Source organism: Cupressus sempervirens, chromosome 5, assembly GCF_028749045.1.
Source record: "Cupressus sempervirens isolate cs-2001-9-10 chromosome 5, ASM2874904v1, whole genome shotgun sequence".
NCBI lineage: Eukaryota > Viridiplantae > Streptophyta > Pinopsida > Cupressales > Cupressaceae > Cupressus > Cupressus sempervirens.
In genome coordinates this window covers 878,389,388-878,413,278 of record NC_143122.1, presented here as the reverse complement: position 1 = coordinate 878,413,278, position 23,891 = coordinate 878,389,388, and the positions used below count along the sequence as shown (strand labels likewise).

General features: G+C 35.9%; 1 protein-coding gene across 2 annotated transcripts; it reads right to left on the bottom strand.

The window, feature by feature from the left end:
• Positions 1–3,037: 3,037 nt before the first annotated feature.
• Positions 3,038–9,534, bottom strand: LOC149558737 (uncharacterized). Of its 2 annotated transcripts, XM_089832829.1 has the most exons (7): positions 8,578–9,458; positions 8,211–8,460; positions 7,012–8,101; positions 6,503–6,565; positions 6,096–6,425; positions 3,787–5,082; positions 3,038–3,699 (listed from the first exon to the last, which is right to left on the bottom strand). In XM_089832829.1, the coding sequence occupies exons 1-7, from the start codon at positions 9,308–9,310 to the stop codon at positions 3,238–3,240; spliced, it is 4,224 nt and encodes a 1,407-aa protein (XP_089688955.1). In that variant the 5' UTR covers positions 9,311–9,458; the 3' UTR covers positions 3,038–3,237. The 2 variants fall into 2 exon arrangements, with proteins under 2 accessions (XP_089688955.1, XP_089688954.1); XM_089832828.1 differs by having other exon boundaries at positions 8,211–9,534.
• Positions 9,535–23,891: the final 14,357 nt, after the last annotated feature.

The following is a 23,891-nucleotide window of genomic DNA, read 5'->3' as shown; positions in this document are numbered from 1 at the left end:
CTACCTATTTTCTTGGAGCTTATGCTTGATCTTTTCATTTTCTCTTGGTCTATCTGCATTGCTAGGTGTTAGCATTCTTCTTGAATTCTGACGTCATCTTTCTCCTAATAATTAGTACTACCACTATTAGGCTGTACATTCAGGATGTGTTGTCTCTTTCTACATTCCATTTTTTAGAATATATATATATATATATATATATATATATATATATATTGCTACTTACTTGGCTTATGTTTTCTTTGATCTAATGTGTTCCTAGATCAATCACACATTAGTCAAATAGGAGCAAATGTAATAATGCAAAATTGGTCACATCTCTAAATGCAGAATTACATTCTAAGGAATAGGTTCAAAAAAATCAAACAAATCAATTAAATTGAACCCATTTACAAATGACACATGAATATTAATTTTTGAATAAAAGGAAATGAGTCATTGTCCTTGAAATCAAATTTATATTGATAAGGGGCCCTCTATCCATAAATGAATATTATATTCATAGTGGGATCTAGGATATCATTTTTTATTCATAGTGGGATCACTACTTTGAATTATAAAATCCCTAATGGGATCTCTACTATGACTATTTTATTCAAAGTGGGATCCTCACTTTGAATTATAAAATCCCTAATGGGATCTCCACTATAACTATTTTATTCAAAGTGGGATCCCCACTTTGAATTATAAAATCCCTAATGGGATCTCCACTATGACTATTTTATTCAAAGTGGGATTCCCACTTTGGATTATAAAACTCTAATGGGCTCTCCACTATGAATTTGATATTCTAAATAATCATAATGGGATCTCCACTACAATAAAATCTAATGGACTCTCCACTATGAATTTGATATTTTGAATAGTCATAATGGGATCTCCAAGTTATGACTATTTTATTCAAAGTGGGATCACCACTTTGAATTATAAAATTTAATGGATTCCCCACTATGAATATTCCATTCAAAGTGTCTCATACAAAATGATTTTTAATTCATCTAAATTTCACCATGGTAAATCCTAAACTCTACCCCAAACTCTTTGAAAAAAATCTATAAATAGGAGGCATTCCAAGAGGGAAAAGATCTCACTTTGGCTAATATTATGTTGCACAGGATTTGAAGACCTTCTTGCTTCTTGTCTTATTCTTACATCCACTCCTTTGCTACCATTATACTACAAGATTGAAGACTTCTTGCTTGTGGAGAACTTCTATTTCTTGTCTACATTCTCTCATCCATGGCATTTTAGCATAGTTGCATGTTAATGTAGTTTCTTTGCAATAGCTTAAATCACATAGCATAATCACTGGATTGTAACACTCTCATGATTGCTTAGAATAGCTGCATTTTGCATATCCATGTAGCTTAGTCTTTATACTTGCATTACATCCTTGAGGAACTTCCTTGTGGACATTTGCATTCTTGCATCTCATCTTCGGAACCTCCCATTGCATGGTTTACTAACAAGAAGTGCATTTCTAAGGCTCAACTAGGAGCCTTCTTATGCTTGAAATATATTCTCTTACACTTCATGGATAGGGAGCTCTAAGCTAGCATCCAAGCATCCCAAACACATGGAATCATTTGGATAGAAGGGTTTAGAGTGGGACACTTTCTTAGTGTGCAATCACAAATTGGAAGAAGGCAATTACTTCAAAAGAAAAGATGCAGATCCCACCGTATACAGACAATTGATTAGTTTTCTTATGTATTTGGTCAACACCAAGCCATCCATAGCTTTTGTAGTCAACTTTCTTAGTCAAATCATGGTTGAGCCAAAGAGAATGCATTGGACCATGGCAAAGTGTGTGTTGCATTACTTGTGTGGTACAATTGAGTATGAGATTAGATATGTTCAAAGTGAAGCTATCAGGTTGATGGACTATACTGATGCAGACTGGGCAAGAAATACAATGGACAAAAAAAGCACTTTAGAGTGTTGTTTCAATTTGGGATCAAGATTTGTCTCATGGTTCAATAGGAAGTAGAAGTTCATGGCTTTGAGTACAACAGAAGCAAAATACATAGCAGATAGTGTGGCGACATCTAAAGCTATATGGCTTAGGAAGTTTTTAGTAGCCTTGTTTAATCAAAGAGTTGAGACTACTATGATACACTGTGACAACCAGAGTTGCATCAAGTTATCTAAGAATTTAGTGTTTCATGATAAGTCTAAACACATAGACATTAGATATCACTTCATCAGAGATTGTGTATAGAGAGGGATTGTTCAACTATAGTACATTTCTACAGAGGAGCAAGTAGCAGACATTCTAACGAAGCCATTGGGGAAGGCAAAATTTATCTTCTTCAAAGATAAGTTGGGTGTCATGCAAAGTAACTTCCTCGCTAAGAGGGAGTGTTAGTTTTTGTAGCGGAAAAGTTATTCCACTTGCCCTGATTAACGCTTGTTTATTTACCCAAGAAACTTAGGTTAATGAATATTTGTTAATTATTAGTTGCTTGCAACTAATTCGATTTTGGTCATTATAAGTCCTTTTATCTCAGCCATTGATTTTTTAGCGAGGGTAGTATAAAAGGGGGGCTGGGGGGCATTTGGGAAGTATCAGGTTGTGACGAAATCATTTGCAGTGAAAGCAAATGTATTTTCAATGATAGCAAATGTATTTGCACTATGAGCAAGGGTGTAGTGGTAGTGTTGGGATAGCTGTGGGGGATATCAGCGGGATATATTAGGAGTTTGTTGAAGTTCTATGAGTAAGAGGCAACAAATTCTTTTGTAACACTCTACATAAATGATTTTCTCTTAGAGATTTTCCCAGGGACAATTTTGTCCAAAAATATTGTGTCATCATGTTCAAATTTACTCACATTTATTTTTGTAAAATAGCAATTGTGTTGTTATTCAATATTTGGCTGTGAATTAGTTTTCGACAGTTAAATAACATTTCAAGAAAAGAGATTAATAATCAGTGATCACAATAATTTATTTTCACACAACTCAGCATCTAATATCAGATATACATTACTACAGTTATCATTTAAGAATACATTCCTACTTCTCCCTCTACATAGAAACATAAAACTATCTTCTTTTACTTGCATTCAATTACCTCTTCTCTACATAAAAACATAAAACATCTTCTTTTACTTTCATTCAATTACCCAAATCGCTGCTATCTGCAACTGCTAGTAAAATTCATATTGAAATGCAATTCGCAAAGAAAATGCTATATGATAATTTTAAAGTTTCTTTTAGTAATGAAGATTCCTATTATAAGAAAATGGGCAATGAGCTGCGAAGTGCCTCCATTGCTGTTTGCTCTGCCCCTTTCACAACCAAATCCTTCTCCACTTCTCCTTCTCCGTCATATGGGTAGAATTCCGGTTTTACGGAATACGACCCCACTTTTTCTCCGCCATAGAGTGTGACGACACGTACCACTGCCCATCTGCCCTTTCTGACCTTTACAGAATCTATTGCGTACCCACCTAGTGTCATCCATACCGTCATTTGTGAAGAAACACAATTTACAACAAAACAGAACAAAATGGCATCACCATCTGAGATACCCAACTTCGACAACACCGATTTTGGCGCAGGCTTAAACTGCATATTCTGGTTGGAGACGCACTCAACGATCAGCAGGTTCCGAGAGAGTAAGATGTCTTCTACAAGTGATACCGCATCAGGGACTGCCAATCCACATATCATCATCTCTTTTTTTGGCCATTTCTGCATATTGTTCTGACAACAGTCAGGCAATGCGCATTCATCAGATGAAAAAAGTTATAAATTCTTACTGCTACAAACTATTATTACCTGTATTCTTTGGATACAACGTTCAATAACTGTTCCCTTGTTTGCTTTGAGTACTACCTCCTTCAATTTCTGCATGCGTTCCAAGCTTTCTATTCCCGGCACCTCCCACCGCGTCTCAGCAAACAATTCTTCCATTCCTGTGCAATTTTCCAGCCCTTGGATTTTCTCAATTCCGTAGCAACCTTCAAGACGAAATGTTGTGAGAGAAGTCAATCCTGCAAAATTCGGAATGTTCTTCAGCGCTTCACAGTTTCTCAATCCTATTGTCTTGAGTGTCCTTGGCAGTGCTTCGATCTCCATTAAATAATCATTATCGGAAACCTGAAGACTCTCCAGGTGGGGACAGGAGGCTTCTGATAAAGAAATCCTGCACACTTGTATACCCTTTTCTAGAGATATGCTCTTCAGGTTGCTTGATCCGCCAAAATCTAATTCATTGATTGGAATACTCCCTAAATCCAGCCTTTTAAGATGATTCAGTTGCGTGATTGATTTTGGTAGAGATTTCACCCCTTCACGTTCCAGCTTAGGACAGTCTTTGATTAAAAGAGATATCAAGGAAGACAAACCTCCAAGAGACTCAGGGAGAGATTTCAGCTCACGACAACCAATAATTGAAAGCCACGTCAAGGAAGACAGACTCCCAATAGAGTCAGGTAGACGTTCCAGCTTATCACAGTATTTAAATGCAAGCGTCGTCAGAGAAGACAGATCACCAAGAGAGGTCGGCAAGCTTGTCAACGGCACATGTGATATGTCCAACGCTCTCAGCCTGGTGAGTTGACCAATGTTCTCTGGCAGCTCCCTTATTCTGGTTATCCAGAAATCCAGCTGTCTCAACGATGCCTGGTTTGTGATGTGACGAGGCAACTCTTCCAACTGGAAGCACGCATTAAGCTTCAAACACTCAAGCTTTGTTATATTTTCTAGACAGTTTAAGTCCCCTGACCTGAATGTGAGTTTACTACAGCTTTCTAAATTGAGATATTTCAGGAGCTTCAGATTTTTAAAGGAATCCGGCAACCTGTTCAACTTCCCGCAATGGGACAAATCTAAATGCCGCAGTTCCCTCAGATCACCGAAACTGTTCGGTAGTGATGGTAGCCAGATACAACCTCGTAACGCCAGGTGTTCCAGCGATTGAAGAAGGCAAAATTCGTCTGGCAAACTCCTCACGTTGACGGCCGCAATGATTACAATCTTTTTCAAATATTTGAGTTGTCCTATCGACTTTGGAAAACCTTGAAATTTTTTGCAACTCGAAATGAGCAATTGTCTTAACTGCAGAGGTGCTTGCTGCAAATTCGAATTTTCAAGTACATCATAAATCAATTATAAAAGGATCGAACTATATATTTAAAACAAGTAGCTATATTTACATATCTTATAGTCTGGTTACATGTGAAATTATAACATTCTCTTCTCTCTTTAGGCGCAACTTGCATCTAAATATCATAAACTTTTCGTAGGGACACTTAATTTCAGATAAAATGTACTAAAGACAAAACAAAGTCAACCTTTTGTTTTTTCCCAAATTCATGAAAATGTAGTGATTTTTTTTCAAATTTTTTGTTGTTTTCAACTACAAAACAGATCATGAAGATCAAATGCTGAAATTTTCTGAAAAATCTATGATATTTTCGATTTTTTGAAAATTGGTCAACTATATAGGTTGTAGGGGGGATAGTTTGTTTGGACAATAAGTGTATATTTGAATAATAGTTATCTTTGATTGTTTATTGAATTTTAAAGTGATGTATTTTTCTATTTTTTATTACATGAGAAAAATAGACATTTATCATGTTAATAGTTGCTGAAGGATTTGGGGAAAAACAATATCTAATTTTTAGTATATATTAATTCAAGTTAGCAACGTGTGGGTTTTTCTTATGTTTGACAATGGTAACATATAATTGGTGACATTTCTTAATGTTTTATTAGACTACATGTTTTTAATTGCAATTAAAGAAATATTAGACAATTGTAATTACATATTTTGGACAGCTTAAGTACTTTTCTTATAATTAAAGTTTCAAGTCACATTGTCTAATATAATGCCATGTCAATGTGTTTTTTGTCAAGATCTTCAAGACAACTTAGAAATAGCCAAAACTAGTATATTGATGTACAATATTAATAAAGTATTAGACATTAAATAAACAAGTGTTAGCACAACTATTCAGACACCCTCACTATTGAGTATGTTCTAAAAAAAACAATCATCTCTAAAAAACCTCTATTCTATATGCATTTAAAACAGGTATATTTACATTTATAAACAAGTATTTTTTTCACATGTATTTACTTACCTCGCTTCTCCACAACTCTTTAAAGTGATGTTCCCTTTTATTGATTTTACTACTTTCAAAAATTTCTAGAACCCTCAAATTTTTCATTGAAAACTCTGACGGAACATTTGGTTGGCCAATTTGGAACCAGCGTAGCCAAATCACGTCTCTTGATATATCACCCATTACTTGGTTAAAATAATCTCCACTAATTGCTAAATATTTCAGACCAATTAGAGAGGGTGGAAGTGACCAAATTTCTCCGCTTGTCTTAACCATGAGTTTTCCTTGTGAGCACCAAACGTGAAACTCCTCAATCTCCTCAATTTTTTCAGTCATGTATTGAGATTCCTGAAGAAAAATAAATCAAAGCATTCATAATATATCTATATATGAAGGAAATCAAGAAAAAATGTAGGGAAATAAACCTTTTGATAATCCCATTCAATTTGATTTGAAGTCGCAATTATTCCTTGAAAGTTAATCGATATCTGTAAAGGAAAAAGCATAATTTAGTGAATTTTTGGTTGCTCCAATACATGCTTAGCTAGAGTAAATTATGAAGCAACTATGACTTTACATGGGTATTTGGACACTTAGGGTATGGGTACTCATAAGATTATCTCTTAAAATAGAAGATAGAGGTACTAGGGTATGCCAATTTTTTTGTAGTATTCTTTTTTAATTTAGATGCATAATAGAAAAGACAAACTAAAAACATGAGCAAGAAGATCATAAATCATATAACAATGGAAACAAAAATCAGAAATCTTAATCAAAGTCTTTAGCTATGATGCTCTCCATTGAATAGGTATGTGGGTAATTGTCCCAAGAGAATGGGTACGCCCACCATGCAACATAGTTAAATAGGGATATAGAAAATGAAAAAATTATTTCACTTTTATTTAGTGAGGGAATTAAACAAAAATGGTTTTACCTGAACCTGTTTTTGAATATCAATAATTTGTTGAGGAAACCAAAGTCGACAAGGAGATTGTTTATTTGCAATGTCTCTTCCCAAATCCCTTAAATGATCATGCATTATTATAAAATTATCACTGTCAAGTTCAACCAAACACCTATTCAAGAGCATTTCCCAGTTTGGTAGAGCACTGAATCCCATTCCTTCCCATATCTCAATCGCCATTGCATACTCTTGTCTAATGAAGAAACAAGCTGTGTCAAGGAACATCTCTTTTTCTTCTTTATTAAGAGAGTCGTAACTTATTTTGAGTATTTTCTTGATATCTTCAGACAATATTTTTGAGATCTTATGTAATTGTGACTCCCAATACTCTTTGCGAAACTCACCATGTAATTGTGCTCCAAATACCTTCAACGACAGAGGTAATCCTTTACATACTTCTAAGAACTTTTCCACAAGTTCCTCAAATCCATCATATGGACTGGATCTTAAAAAGGCATGCCAGCAAAAAAGTTCCTTTGCATAGAATGGATCTAACTGTCTCATATTGTATATGGAAGAGATCCCCCATGATTTAAGAACATCCTTATACCTTGTGGTAACAATTATGAGACTACCTTCTTCAAAGATGTCTTTTGTTTGCAACAGAATATTCAGTTGTTCGACATTATCCACATCATCAAGAACAATTAGTAATCTCTTATATCTCAAATATCTTGAAAGATATCTCATACCTTCCTCAATATTATCAAATTCCAAGTTTTGTATGCCAAGATCTTTAAGAAGTTTTTTCTGCTTATCATGCAACAGACCTTTGGTTGCAGCATCTCGAACATGGAACACAAAACTGGACCTGTCCATTGAAGAAGATATTTGATTATACAACTCTTTTGCAAGGGTGGTTTTGCCAGAGCCACCCATGCCCCAAATTCCCACGATTTGTGCATTCTGATCACCTTCGACAGATTTGAGTGTATTTTCCTTAAAGTCTTGAACTATTTCTTCCAGGCCAACTGGATGATTTGCAACCACTAATGGCACTTTATCATTAATTTCTTGTAAAACACGTCTCACGATATTCTTCTGCAGCCTCATCTCATCCCTGAGAACGTAAAAGCATTTTAAAACTCTTAATACTATGACGTGATGATGCCAAAATAAAAAAACATAGACTATTTTTAAGATAGAGAAGTCAAAGGCGTGGTGCTTACTCTTTAGTTTGAATGATTTGCCCATTATAAAATGAGACTTCGTGGAGTGCGCTCATCCACTCCTGAAGTTGTTGTGATCTGTATCTACCCTTCCGCTGATGCTCCTTAAATGCCTGGACATACATCCCTTTTCCTTGATCTACCCATCTGAGGTCAGTGGGGTCTACATGGTAGAAAATAGGAATAACTGTGGCACCAGTTTTAAGCATGAATACCAGCTCTGCCAGACACCAGGGTGACTCTGCATACCCTTTTGAGAAAATAACAATGTGAAGCAAAGCACCGGCCATTGCCGTTTGTATAGTTCCGGACAAGAGATCACCATATTCCAACTCCTCTGAATCCAGAAAAACAGAGATAGACATACCAGTCAAGATGCCGTAAAGAACGCTAGCCAAGGTGTGTTTGACGTCTGGTCCGCGATGGTTGATGAAGACGTCGTAGAGCGGTTTTTGGGTGCGTTTTGAGGCAGAAGTGGAGGGAGGTGGTGCGATTCCATGAAAAGCGGTAGAAGAAGTAGAAGTAGAAGTAGATGCCTCATTATCTGTGGTAGAAATAGGCGCCCTTGAAGCGATTCCTTGAGATTCTGGATCTGGCTGATCAGCAGGGGCAGAAGAAGAAGAAGAAGATGATGCCATAGTGGTTGCCTCATTATCTGGCATGAGAGCCAAGGTAGAAGTAGATGCTTCATTATCTGGTATGCAAGGATCCACGGTAGAAGTGGACTCCCTTGAATTGGATTGAAGAGGGAAACAAGGGATAAAGGAAGAAACCCAACCAAGGCAGGATGGACACCTTGAAGCGATTCCTTGAGATTCTGGATCTGGCTGATCAGCAGGGGCAGAAGAAGAAGAAGAAGATGATGCCATAGTGGTTGCCTCATTATCTGGCATGAGAGCCAAGGTAGAAGTAGATGCTTCATTATCTGGTATGCAAGGATCCACGGTAGAAGTGGACTCCCTTGAATTGGATTGAAGAGGGAAACAAGGGATAAAGGAAGAAACCCAACCAAGGCAGGATGGACACCTTGAAGCGATTCCTTGAGATTCTGGCTCTGGCTGATCAGCAAGGGCAGAAGAAGAAGAAGAAGAAGAAGCCATGAAAGCAGATTGAACTGAGAATAAGAAACAGTGAAAGGAAATCAATCAAAGCAGGATGAAAGGAGGAAGGCTTCTTGTGGTGGGCGTTAAACACTCCGCATTTGTAGCAGAGGAAAGGGCATTCCTGGTGGAGATAAAAACACATACGGTGACAGTGATTTCCAGCAGAAGAAAGGCGAAAAAATAAAGCTGTATAAATTTGAGTGGCCGCCCCTTGAAACCGCGTGGAAAATGTTCGGAAAAATTGCTAAATAGTCGAACCACTTCAAAAGTATATTTCACTATTTTATTCTAAATGCGCTTGGAGTGCCACACAGATAGATTTCAAAAAAATATTGTACTTTTCTTTGTCGGTGATAGAAAGAAGAAATGACCCTATAAAAATCAAAGGTTTGCGTGGAAGAAATGGAGAATAAGGTAGGAAAGCACGTAGAAACAGTGATTTGCAGAAAATTATGTAAGGTGGAGCCCGCCTTCTACCAAAAGGTACAAAAGCAGACGAAACCGCGTGGAAAAAATTCAGAAAAGTAATTCACTATTTTGTAATCAATGGGCGGAAAGAATTTTGGAGCGCCTCGCCAGGTACATTTTTAATCATATAATATAATTTAGTTTACTTTACTTTGTGGGGGATGGAAAGCATAAATGACCCCACTTTAGATGGTTTGTGTGGAAGAAACGAAGAATCATGTAGGAAAGCATGTACAATGAATGAATGATTTTTAATGACGTCTATAAGGTCATAAGTCTAAGGGACCCACATAAAATTTCTAGTCAATCTGATGTGATTTCTTCGGCTTGTCTCTTTTGTTGTGAATATGCATAAATAAAATGACCCCCTTGAAGAGTCTTGGTCTTTCGAAAAGGTTTTTTTATGTTGTTTAACTTTAACATTTCTTTGTGTTGGCTGCGAATGTCTTCGTATATAGTACAGTCCTTCAAATAGTGCCACTCTATTTCCACCACATCCTCATTGCAAAATCTACAAATTTTGTCCTCTCACTCTTCCTTAGGGACCTTCCATCTACCAATTTCACATCTCAAATGGTGGGAACCAGATCTCAATTGAGCGATTGGAATTTGTGCCTTTCCTTTGATCTCAGCTCCTAAATATTTTCGTTGTCATCTTCGCATGTGAGATTAAATTCTTTGACATAATAGGCTTTTTTTTCTACCTAATTGGTTTGCCCACATGACAAATCTGACTTTTCCTGCCACCCATTTTTTTAATTTCATAATTGTTTTTCGAGCATTTTTGGTAGTCAATGTTCCACTTATTGAACCATTTATCGTTTTGTTACTTCCATGTCTTCTTCCGATGAGCCAGTTCTCTATCAACCACCATACAAGGCCAGCGATGTGCATCCATTTTACTCACTTTTATTAGATAGCTCAGCAATCTAAGAATTGTCGAGGTCTCCACCACAAACATGCCCTCCTCCACTAAAATATTGCATGGGACTATGGATTTGATTTTGGGATTAGTTGTGATGAAATATTTTTGAATTATTTCAATTTGTCGCCATTTATGGTTTGATACACTGCTCCCCCATACCTCGCTACCATATAAAATAATTGGTATCACTAGCAACCCAAAGAGGGTTGTCTTAGTCTTCCAATCTCATAACTCTATTGTCCTACACCTGTTTTGAAGAAGATAAGATGTCTTCCATCCCCCCTGTATCATTTTTGATCTGCATGTTTCCCAACTAATTCGATAATGGAAATCTATCCCCAAATACTTGTATTCTTCTACAATTTCTAACACTTTGTCATTAAATATGAAAGTGCATTGTTGTTTTCTCTTCCTCAAGGAAAAGACCATGATCTTGGTCTTAGAAGTGTTGACCTCCATCCCTACTTCCGTGCAAAAGGTTTCTAAGTTCTTCAAATGTTCCCTCAGCCCTTGTGTTGTTTTAGCAATGTGAATGAGGTCATTAGCAAACAAAAGCAATCTGAACACATATTCAGCCAGTTGAATTCCCTCCCCATTAGCTTTATTTAGCCATTCCTCTAACCTGTCAATATAGAGGCCAAACAAGGTAGGCAATAATGAGCATCCCTGGTTGACCCCTATGTCGCTACCAAAGCATTCTGACATGCCCACTTTGGTTATGATTTTTGCTTTAATCTATTCGTAAAGTTTATAAACAACTCTATACTCTATTGGAACCTCTAATTCTTTCATCCTATTCCATAACTTATCCCTAGGGATGGTGTCCAAAGCTTTCTTAAAGTCAACAAAGTAGTAAAAGGTCTCTTCCCCCTATTTATCCCACACTTTTTCAATGAGGAACCTTAAAGTAATGCAGTGATCAATGATGGAATGTTTTGGTCTAAAACCCACCTATCCCATAGCTCTTTTCCCTTCTTTTTTTGCCCATCTGTTCATTCTCCACTCTATTGTACTCTCATAGAGTTTTCTTAGTAGGGGGGTTCACCATGATGGTGTAGTAGATGGAAGGATTGTTGACATTCCCGCTCTTATGGAGAGGAATAACTACACTGGTGGTCTACTCTATCAGAAAGCATCCTTGTGTGACCATATTAAAAATGTTTCCAATGTGTGGAGTCAACAAATCTGTCCCCCACTTTAGAAATTCAGCCTGCAGTCCATCAATATCCTAAGCTTTTCCCTTCACTAATCTCCTTATCCCTAGAGTAATGTCTTTATCAAAAAATAGTTCCTCTGAATTGTTGGTTGTGGGGAGTGAAACTTTGTCCTCCGGCCTCTCATAAAGAGTCTTGCATACTCTAACCATTGAAAATCCATAATTTTATTTTCAACTTGTTTCCTAGCTTGTTGTAACTTCCTCTAAAAATCTTTAGGATTGTGTTTTCCTAACATGATTGGATCCTCCCTCCAATTAATCACATATTCTTCTTTTTTGGATTTGATCAGTTGTTTGTATTCTCTTATGATTGTTTTGTTTTTTCTTTCTCCCTTTAAATTTCCTTTTTTGTGGCCTTGCATTCTTCGTCATACCATGGGTTAGCCGAAAAAGTGTTTGAGATGCTCTTCTTTATCCTTGTTCTCTTGCAACACTTTAGTGCTTCCTAAATTAGTGGGATTAGAAAACTATTGCTAATGTGACTTTTCTTATGACTATTTTCCTTGATATTCGTGATGTCATGATGCATTTGGATCTGTTGTTCAAGAGCAATGCAAAATATCTTTTTATTTTCATTGTTTATAAGAATCTTGCCCTCTTTATGTCCTTTTATGCTTTCATCAAGGACCTAATCACTTTTCAGTATTTTGACCTTCATATTGTATTTAATATAGAGAGGCATATGGTCTAAATTTAGCTCTATAGGACATTGTTTAATTCTGAAATCAACTACTTTGGTGATGATTGATTGCAAACATATTATATAGTCTACCACACTTTGTCCATTATACGTTTTACAAGTAAATTTATTTGATTTTGGCCACATCTTCATACCACTATAGACACCTAACTCGTGGAGGCTGCATAGCCCTAAGATTTTAGCCCCAAAGTGAGACACACCACCTTTTTCATCTTGAGAAGTTTGTTTGCTGATATTGTCATCATCTTCTTTCAACCACAAGGGATTATTGTCCTCTGTTAGATCGTTGCCCAGCTAAATAGCCTAGTTACTCATTGTCCTAGCATTAAAATCTCCTAGAAGGATTGTGTTACCAGTTTGATTAAAGGAAAGAACATCTTTCTTTAAAGCTGCAAATAGATCTTTGTTGTCTAGATTTCTCTTTTTGTAGAATTTAGAGATTTTTGATGCAAAATAGCACGTTGCTAGCCATGTGATCTCCTTGTCATCCTCAATCTTCAGCCATATAAATTTTTTATTTGGGTCCTCTTTCTCCAATTTTATGGTTTTGTTCCACATATCTTTTATCAAGATAGTAATCTCTGCATGACCTTTACCTGTCTTTGTTTCTTCATTCCATACGAAGACTTTATTGTACCCTTCAAAATCTGGAATCCTACATCCCTCATGTTCATGTGTTTCTATGAGACAAATAATGTCTTGTCCCTTAGCTATGGGCCCCTACCCCAGTCCTCTTCTCCATGGATATCCTCTACAATTCCAACTCACCATGCTTAGACAATCTCATGGGCCCCTAAGTTCCTATTTTTGATTTTCTGATGTGTTGGCAATCTGTACTTTACCAATTTTCATCCAAGCCCATTTGTCAGCAGCCCTTGTTGATTTTACTTTCTCCCACTCCTTCCTCCTTTCTTCTTGCTTGTTAATGGTTAAATGCTCATCTAAGTATATTTGGGTGTCTTTGAGTAGCCCCTTGTTCTTCAAGATTGCAATCTTATCTTTTATGTTGCTAAAAGTAACTCTCACATGTTTATTTTTCCCCATTCCCATATTTCTCCTAATTTTGTTTGCTTGCCAAATTTTACTCGTCCATTTTAGTTTGTCTCTAAGGAAGTCATGTATCAATATCTCCATTTTCTCAGATTCCCCGTAGTCTTTTAAGCCTTCGATAATGATGTTTACATCCTTTTCTTGTATTTCCTTCTCCTCTCCGATTTATCTCCTGACTTGTTTTTGAATGACTTCCTCCTATTTCATGGATGGTTCATTGACCACTTGTGCCCATGATTTGGCTTCTTTTATTTGCTCTTTTAGTTCATTTTCTCTTAGCACCTTGCTTGCTAATGTTGCTTGAACTTCCTCCATTTTTGTTGTGGTGTCTAATTTAGTTATTTTTTCCAAGTTATTTTCTATTGTCACTTTCCCTTCGTTCAAAGCCTAATAGTCATTATTTCTTCCTGCCCTCTCTCGATGTCATCTTGAAGATTTAAAACCTATTTTTTCAACCATTTATTTTTTCTTTCAAGTTCCTAGCTAGTTATTGTGACCTCCTACAACCTTTCTCTATTATGTTGTCCTTTCTCCTCCAAGTCCTCTACCCTTCTTTTCATGTCCATAAGGTTATTCACGTATGTTTCTGAAGACCAAAGCAAAGGAGAGGAGGAGGGGTTGTAAGGTTCTTGTAGAAAAACCCCCTCACAAGTTCCTTTGTCTGCCCCATGTTTTTTGTAGGAATCCTTGTCATAGTTTCCTGAGCTCCCTCTTGTATTGGTGAAACATCTTTTGCTTGTTCCTTTGTGTTGGTTACTATGAGATTTTTAGTTGTTCTTGGTAAAATCATGATAAGTTTCCTCTTCTATAGTAGTCTTTTCTTCTTTCGGATCTGTCTCCATTTAAGTGTCCCTAGGTATTGCTTTTCATTGACAAAAATGAATTTGGTGTTTACATCATGATGCTCTTCCTATTATGTTTATGGAAAGATGTATTGACGATCTATGATAGCTCTTGGTTGTGATCACATTTGAAGATTGCAGAGTGATGATTGTGTCATCCTGAGAGTGTTCAAACACTAGTTTAGGTTCCCACATTGATGCCTGTCCTGATCTTAAATTTTCAGTGTAGGGCCTACTATTCTTAACCTCACAATATTCTACATTGTTAACCCGAATGTAGAATCTCTCTATGTTTGTGTTCGTTGTATGTTAGGCGTGGTTCTTGTTTTGTTCTGAGAGAACAAGTGAATGTAGTTTTTGGGTTTCAAACCATTCATAAACAAATACACTAGGAAAAAAAAAGAGCAAAGGAGAATTTGCAGAATCACAACCTATAGTCTCAATGTTTGATAAAATAATAATAATAGGGTTTTCTTTCTCCTTCTTTGTCATCTGCTGCTCCCTATGGGCTTGACATGTCTCCTTTTCTATGCTCTATCTTTATGCGGTTCTAACCTATTGCCTTCTCTACCCTGTTTGGCATTGCAAATGCTATCACTTCCCTTGTCCTGCGAATCCTATTGCCATTACTCTTAAAATTCCATTACTTTGCAAATCCTGTGAGCCAATGAATGCAAATTCATTATGAGCCAAAGTGTACAGTTAACATTGATTTGTGGAAGAAAGCTAGAAAATTATGAAAGGCGGAGCACACCTTATGCCAAAAGCTAGAAAACTAGATGAAATTGTGTGGAAGAAAGGCAAAAAAATGACATGTATGGTGAAAAAAATTAGATGCGACTATCCTCCCTACAAATTGCACCGTTGACTAAATTTCAAAAAAAAGAAAATACAATTAAATTGTTAGAAATTTTTAACATTTGATCTTCATGATCTGTATTTTGTGATCAAAACCAATAAATTTTTTGAGAAAATTTTGCTGTGTTTTTGTCAATCTGAAAAATAATTGTATTTGACTTTTTTTTTAAATCTTTGGTACATTTTGTCTTAGAATAGCCAGTGCCAATAAAATTTGTTTTATTTTTCTTTGACTATGATGTGATGGAGATTAGACCTTAATGAATTATAATTAAGCATAAGTAAGTGTTATATAATGGCATGTGGTTATTGTAACTTAAATAGTCATCTAAGTTATTGACAAGTTATTCTAAATATCATTAAATATAATAAAACAACAATTCTTCACATTGGAGTCCCTTCTAATGTTATAAGTAAGAAAAAAAATAGCACTTGTATGAAAGAAGGTGCAAGGGGATATGTTGATAGGTATTTGATGTGAACGCATTAATGAAAATATTAATTATATATTTTAGGAGAAATTCTTATATGTAACATCATTCATTTTGGATTAATTGAAGTTGTAGTATTGGCATGATCATTATATTTTGATGATAGAACCTTAAAAATAATATAATTTAAATGAATTTTAACACATTAGAAACTATTATAACCTATTTTATATAAGATAGCAAGGCCAAAAAACTCGATGAAAGCTAGGCTGACACAAAAATGACATGTGTCTACATGGTTGATATACATGTTAAGATATTATAACATGGCAAGCACATGTATGGAAATAGACAACATAGTTGAGAAATGGTAGATAAGATGGATGACAAAGATAGTAACAAAAATTGCCAAAAGTGGAACAAACATTGAAATTTTAAATTTTAAAATCATCCCGCCGAACAATATTGTGCCTTGTATAATATTTGTATTTTAAAATCATACTTTCCAATATTATCCCGTTCAATCTAATATTAATATCGTTGTTGGTTTTTTGTTTTTATGTGTTAGAAATGCTTTTAGAATAACTGGGGGGGGGGGGGGGGGGGGGGGGGGGTTGAATCAATTATTCAAGGTCGAAAACTGCCTATTCAAACTTTTTCACTCAGTATAGTGAGCCCATTCAAACTAACCATGCATCCAAGCTAATACTTTCAACTAAGCAAGTTACTGATAAATCGACATGCAGAAATCAAACATAAAAGATCAACACATAACACAATGATTTACATGGAAACCCAATTTGGGAAAAGCCACAATAACATGCTACCTTGTTTCTCACCCTTTTGAAGTGATGCTTTGTGAAAGGCATGCCCTGTTAAAGGATACGACACACTGTTAGATGTGACCCGATTAAGGGATTTCAAACACCCTATTAGGAGTGTGCCTGGTTAAAGGACTTTAGAACATTCAACTTCTAATGTCACCCTATTAAAGGATTTCTTAATGACTGTTAGGCCAATCTAAGTCCATAGGATTTTCCTCAATTGATACAATTGCAAGAATAACAATTAAGGGTTTTTTACCTAATATAACTCACAACTAAACTTGCATATTTTAGATCACAATTCAATTCACAAACTTGCTTGGCTTTTAGTCTATGTAGCTCTGATAGCTTGTCCTCCTTTCAAGTTTTATCTCCTTGATTCTTCTTGCTCATTGTGCCAATGCAATCTCCTCTCTTTGGTCACTTATCAAAGCAGAGTCCTTGTGCTATGTTCTTCCCTCTCTATGCCTTCTTCTTAACACTACACACTCTAGCCAACCACTCTCTAACCACACACACTTTGATTCTTGGCGTATAACTTCTTAAGTAGAAGTTTGGAATATATTTCCTGCTCTATTCTTCCCACTCATATTTGGGTTTGAATTGATTAGGTAAGATATGATGATCTTTCCCTTCATTTTGTTTCTTCTAGAATCATTTTGTTAACCTAAAATTTTGTGCCACCAGCGCAACCTTCTTATCTTCCACCTGGTTCACAAAATTCAAGGTAACAACCTTATTATCTTAGATTTGGTGAATCTTTGACTTTTCAAATAATGCAGCAGCTCAACATTATTGAATTATTGGTACTCGACACATACTGTGTTACTTGACACTTGAACTTTTCTCGGCACTTACTGTGGATTTACTTGACATTAACTAAATTTTACTGATGCTCGACATCTATTGCATTTTGACTTGCTCGACACCTGAACTTTGCTCGGTACCTACTATTTTCTTATCATCTAAACACTTTCACTCGGCACACACTAGATTTTGCATTTGCTTAGCACTAACTAAAAAATCTACTCAGCATGAACTAACTTTCTCGACATCCACTAATGAATTTAGTCAAGCTTTGCAGACAACCTTGTTACAACTTATTCTTCTAATGTTTCTAAGTGTAGCCAACCTTTGTATCTTCAAGTATATTATCAATACATCATTTTACCATTGTCTTAACTGATCCTTGTACTTTATTACAACATCATAACTCAACCTTTCCCTTAGGTTCTTTTGTTACATCTTATTGATTAACTCCTCATCATTAATCAACTAAGTGATAGTACTTGGATCTTATAAGCACTTGTCATTCCAGTGAATAGCAGGTTTGACATCAGTGACAAAACAATGATTGAAAACATTCTTTATCAACAATCTCCCTTCTTCAATATCTTCAACAATGATCTTTTCAATCATATTCCAACAATCTCCCTCTTTGGCATTGATAGCAAACCAAATTGATCAACCAACCAAGCTGATCAATCAAGTTATCAAAATGCTAACTAGGTTAAAATAGTAAGTCAAATGCCAAAAAGAATTTTTTTTGACTTTCATATCTCCCTCTTTTTCATGTCTCCCTATTTACTAGTATATACTAATTCTTCTGATCTGCTCCCTCTTAGATCTATCATCCTAATTTCTTTTTCTTCTACTTCTCCCTCTCAACTGTTGTTTCCTTTTTGCTATTTCTCTCTCTTACACATTTGTTCTACTATTTCTCCCATTGACTTATCAGTTTCTGCTATTTGATCAGTTTCTACATATCTCCCTCTTTGAAAACAATGCCAAAGATATAACATCTTTGATTATGCAGATGTAGACTTTGCATCTTCCAACTTCTCCCTCTGTCACCATGCTTGTGACTGATTTTGAATTTCAGTAGTTTGGTATCCTCTACATCAACTTATATCATTTCAATAATCAACTCATTTGATGTAGAGCAATTCTATTGTTGCTCAAACAGCCTAAGATAGGGGCTTCACCCCTAGCTTACCTCTAAGATACTCAAATGCATCTTTAGGTAAAGGTTTTGTGAAGATGTTAGTAATTTGTTTCTTTGAGTTGATATGTTCCATCTTCACTTGTTTATCTTCCACCAGTTCTCTTACATAGTGATACTTAATTGCAATGTGCTTAGTTTTTGCATGCATCATAGGATTCTTGGATATGTTGATGGCACTTGTATTATCACAATAGAGTATCAATGTCTCAGTTATCTCCTCCTTCATTCCTTCCAATAGGTGTTTGATCCATAAAATGTTGGTACAGTTGATGGCAATTGCAACATACTTAGCTTCAGCTGTGGACTGTGAGGTACAACTTTGTTTTTTACTAGTCCAAGTGACTAATCTTCTTCCTAAGAAGAGTGCTCCTCTACCGGTGCTTTTCCTATCATTAATGTTGCCTACCCAATCTGCATTAGTATAGGCATTCATTTCAAACTTTTCACTCCTCTTGTAGTATAAGCCAAAGTCATCCATTCCTTTTAGATACCTCATTATTCTCTTCACTGCCATAAGGTGATTTTCTCTTGGATTTGTAGAAAATCTTGCTACTATCCCAACAACTAATATAATGTCTGGTTTGCTATGGACAACATACTGCAACTTTCCAATCATTAATCTATCATTGTCTAGTTGACTCCAGTAGATTCATCATTCTTGGATAACTTGTGTCCTGTTATCATTGGTGTACTAATTAGTTTTGAATCCTCTAAGCCAAATGTTTTGAGTATCTCCTTGATATATTTTGATTGGGTCACAAATATGCCATGTTTCAATTGATGTACTTGTAATCCAACAAAGAATTTAATTTCCCCATGTTTCATCTGGTTAGTAAAATCTTTGCATAGTGCATCTTTTCCTCCAAATATTATATCATCCACAAAGATTTCTGATATCAGGATATCCTTATCTTTTTCTGATTTGATGTTCAAGTTGTTGTTGTCATCTGTTCTTTCAAATCCTATCTTCACCAGATATTTATGAAGTCTCTCATACCAAGCCCTAGGTGCTTGTTTCAAACCATAGAGAGCTTTATATAGTTTGCAAACCATATCTTTGTTGTTCTCATCAAATTGGGAATCAACAACAAAGGATTTGTATTCTTTTGGTTTCTTGATGGATTCATTATCTTGAGCTTCTGCATGCTCATCAAAGTTTACATTTGCACTCTCCACAACTTTGTTAGTGTTAGCATTTAAATACTTACAAGCTTTATTTCTAGTGGAGTATCCAAAGAATATGCCTTCATCACTCTTTTCATCAAACTTGCCATTCCTAGACTCTTTAAGAATATAACACTTACAACCAAACACTTTGAAATGCTTAACATTAGGTAAGTGACCATAACATAGTTTAAAAGGTGTTGCATTAGTACCTTTCTTGATTTGAACTTGATTGAGGGTGCAGACAGCTATACTTACAACTTCTCTCTAGTACTTTAGTGCAATATTCTTTTCCATCATTAAAGTTCTAGCACAGTCAATCACTGATCTATTCCTTCTTTCTGCAATACCATTCTGTGGGGGAGTTTTAGGTGCTGATGTTTGTCTCTTAATTCATTTATCATTGCAGAACACCTCAAATTCCCTTAATGTGAACTCACCTCCTCTGTTTGATCTGAGGCACTTCAGATTCTTCCCTGTTTCCTTCTCAACCCTGGCCAAGTATCACTTAAACATTTGTAATGCATCAGATTTTTGCTTTAAGAACATGACAATCGTCATTCTAGAGTAGTCATCAACAAAAAACATTATATATTTGTCTCCTTTGTAACTTTACACTTCTATTGGACCACATAAGTCAGTATGGACTAACTCTAGTACTTCTTTGGAAGTATAGGTTTTACTTTTGAAACTTAACTTTGTCATATTCCCTAGTTGGCATTGTTTGCCCATTGCGTTGTCAGGCTTCTTTAGTTTTGGCAATCCTCTGACTTTCTTCATCTTGTTGATGCTAATCAGATTATCAAAGTTGACATGACATAACCTCTTATGCCATAGCCACACATCATCAGATCTTACAACAAGACAAGTAGCATCTTCCATATCTAGGTAAGAAAAGTTACTCCTAGTCTTGTCACCCTTTCCTATCAGATTTTCATCAGTGTCATAGATTTTGGCAATTTTGACACACTCAGTAGATTATAGTTTAGACCTTCAACATAATATGCATTATCACATGATATTTTCTCTGTAATCTTAATGGAACCTTTTCTTTTGATCATACATGGAGCATCATTTCCAAATCTAACACTATTACCATCATATTGAGTGAAGGTAACAAACTTACTTTTGTCTCCAGTCATGTGATGAGAGCATCCACTATCTATGATCCACTTGTCATTCTTGTTTACACAAGTTACCAGTGTTATTGCCTCATCTTCATATTATTCATCTTTCATGGCTACATAGACTACTTCATCATCATTCTCATCAAAATTCTCTTCTTCAACAATGTGGCACTTTTTGCCCTTATCCTTGTAGTCTTTGCTATCATCTTCTCTTATGTTCTTGTACTTGTTGCCTTCTTTGTAGCTCCTCTTCTATGTACACCTTGTAGCAATATCACCTACTTCATTGCAATTGAAACAAATGATAGGAAGCTTACCTTTGAATTTACCTTTACCTCTGTAAAATCTTCTAGCCAACAACGCTTCCAATTGTTCTACATCCTCCTCATATGTGTTGTTGTCATTGGATGCATATTTGATCTTTCTTTTCTTCTTCTTTGGCTTCACCTCTTCAATGTCCTTCAACAATAGCTTAGCCTTGCAAGAAGATTCAAAGTTCTCTGGTCTGTAGTTATCAAAGTCAGATAGCTCAAATGCAGTAAGCCTACCCACTATACCTTCAAGAGTGAGCTTGTTTCCTGGTATGTATCTCAACTCTTGGATGGCTGATACTCTTATAGCATATATAGGGAGAAAGGTTCTCAATACTTTGTTGATAACAATTTTATTTTCCAAAACACCATTAGCACTTCTTTTGCACTTATTCTAGAGGCATATTGGGCAATGTTCTCACCTTCCTCCATTCTCATGTCATTGAAATTTCCTTTGAGGCTTTCTCTTTTTGTTGTTTGGACATTTTGATCTCCTCCATAGATATTTGACAAGGCTTCCCACATCTGGAATGCAGATGTACATCCTTTGATGTCATCAAACTCGGCATAATTGAGGGCAGAGGCAATCTCCAACATAGCTTGATTATGCTCCTTCTTTTTCTTCATATCTTCTGCAATAGGGACACTGGTTGGATCAACATGTTCCATTGTGATTGTGGTTTGTGCATGATCACCTATAGATCCAAGGTGCAGCTTCATCAAACTTTGCCATGTAGTGAAGTTATTTCTGTTGAGCTTGGGAACTTCTCTCTTAGGCATCTTGATCTTTCCTACTTCTATTCCCTTAAAAACTAAATCAGTAGATGGCTCTAATACCAATTGTTAGAAATGCTTTTAGAATAACTGAGAGGGGGACGGGGGTGAATCAATTATTCAAGGTCCAAAATAGCCTATTCAAACTTTTTCACTCCGTATAGTGAGCCCATTCAAACTAACCATGCATCCAAGCTAATACTTTCAAATTGATAGATCAACATGCATAAATCAAACATAAAAGATCAACATATAACACAGTGATTTACGTGGAAACCCAATTTGGAAAAAACCACCAGTAATATGCTACCTTGTTTCTCACCCTTCTAAAGTGATGCCTTGTGAAAGGCCTACCCTGTTAAAGGCTACAACACACTGTTATATGTGACCTGGTTAAGGGATTTCAAACAAACTATTAGGAGTGTGCCTGGTTAAAGGACTTTAGAACATTCAACTTTGAATGTCACCCTATTAAAGGATTTCTCAATGGATGTTAGGCCAACCTAAGTCATAGGATTTTCCTCAACTGATACAATTGCAAGAGAGTAACATTTAAGGGCTTTTGACCTGATATAACTCACAACTTAGCTTGCATATTTCAGATCACAATTTAATTCACAAACTTGCTTGGTTTTCAGTCTCTACAGCTCTGACAGCTTGTCCTCCTTTCAAGCTTTGTCTCCTTGAGTCTTCTTGCTTGTTGTGTGAATGCAATCTCCTCTTTGTAGTCATTTATAGAAGCAAAGTCTTTTTTCTCTATTTTTCCCTCTCTGTGCCTTATTCTTGACACTACACACTCCAACCAACCACTCTCTAACCACACACACTTTGATTCTTGACCTGTAACTTCTTAACTAGAAGTTTGGAATGCATTTGCCGCTCTATTCTTCCCAATCATATTTAGGTTTGAATTGATTAGGTAAGATATGATGATCTTTCCTTCCATGTTGTTTCTTCTAGAATCATTATGTGGAATCCACCTATATTTGCCTAAAAATAGTTAACCCAAAATTTTGTGCCACCAGCTCAACCTTCTTATCTCCCACCTGGTTCATAAAATTCAAGGTAACAACCTTATCATCTCAGATCTGATGAATCTGTGACTTTTCAAATAATGTAACAACTCAACATTATTGAATTACTGGTGCTTGGCACATACTGTGTTACTCGACACTTGAACTTTGTTGGGCACCTATTGTGGATTTACTTGGCATCAACTAAATTTTATTGATGCTCAACACCTATTACATTTTGACTTGCTCGACACCTAAACTTTGCTTGGCACCTACTGTTTGCTTGGCAACTGAACACTTTCACTCAGCACACTCTAGATTTTGCATTTGCTCAACACTAGCTGAAAAATCTGCTTAGCATGAACTAACTTGCTTGGCATCCACTAATGAATTTAGTCAATCTTTGTAGACAACCTTGTTACAACTTATTCTTCTAATGTTTCTAAGTGTAGCCAACCTCTGTATCTTCAAGTATATTATCAATACATCATTTTACCATTGTCTTAACTGGTCCTTGTACTTTATTACAACATCATAACTCAACCTTTCCCTTAGGTGCTTTTATTACATCTTATTGATTAACTCCTCCTCATTAATCAACTAAGTGATAGTACTTGGATCTTATAAGCAATTGTCATTTCAGCAAATAGCAAGTTTGACATCAGTGACAAAACAATGATTGAAAACATTCTTTATCAACAATCTCCCTTCTTCAATATTTTCAATCATATTCTAACATTATGAGCATCAATGGTGGATGCAACTATACTGGACAAAGAGAATCAGTGCAAATTTTATGGACTAGTTTTGTGGTTAGTGCCATGCTTCAACTCACAGCTCTTTCTCACTATGAATGTTTTAAACTTTATG

Excerpts from the sequence above, each read along its gene's own strand:
- LOC149558737 (XM_089832828.1), bottom strand. The coding sequence starts at position 9,310 with ATGGCTTCTTCTTCTTCTTCTTCTTCTGCCCTTGCTGATCAGCCAGAG. Across the intron at positions 6,566-7,011 it reads ATATTCAAAAACAGGTTCAG|ATATCGATTAACTTTCAAGG; the intron begins GTAAAACCATTT and ends TTTCCTTTACAG. Across the intron at positions 3,700-3,786 it reads GTTGTATCCAAAGAATACAG|AAATGGCCAAAAAAAGAGAT; the intron begins GTAATAATAGTT and ends AACAATATGCAG.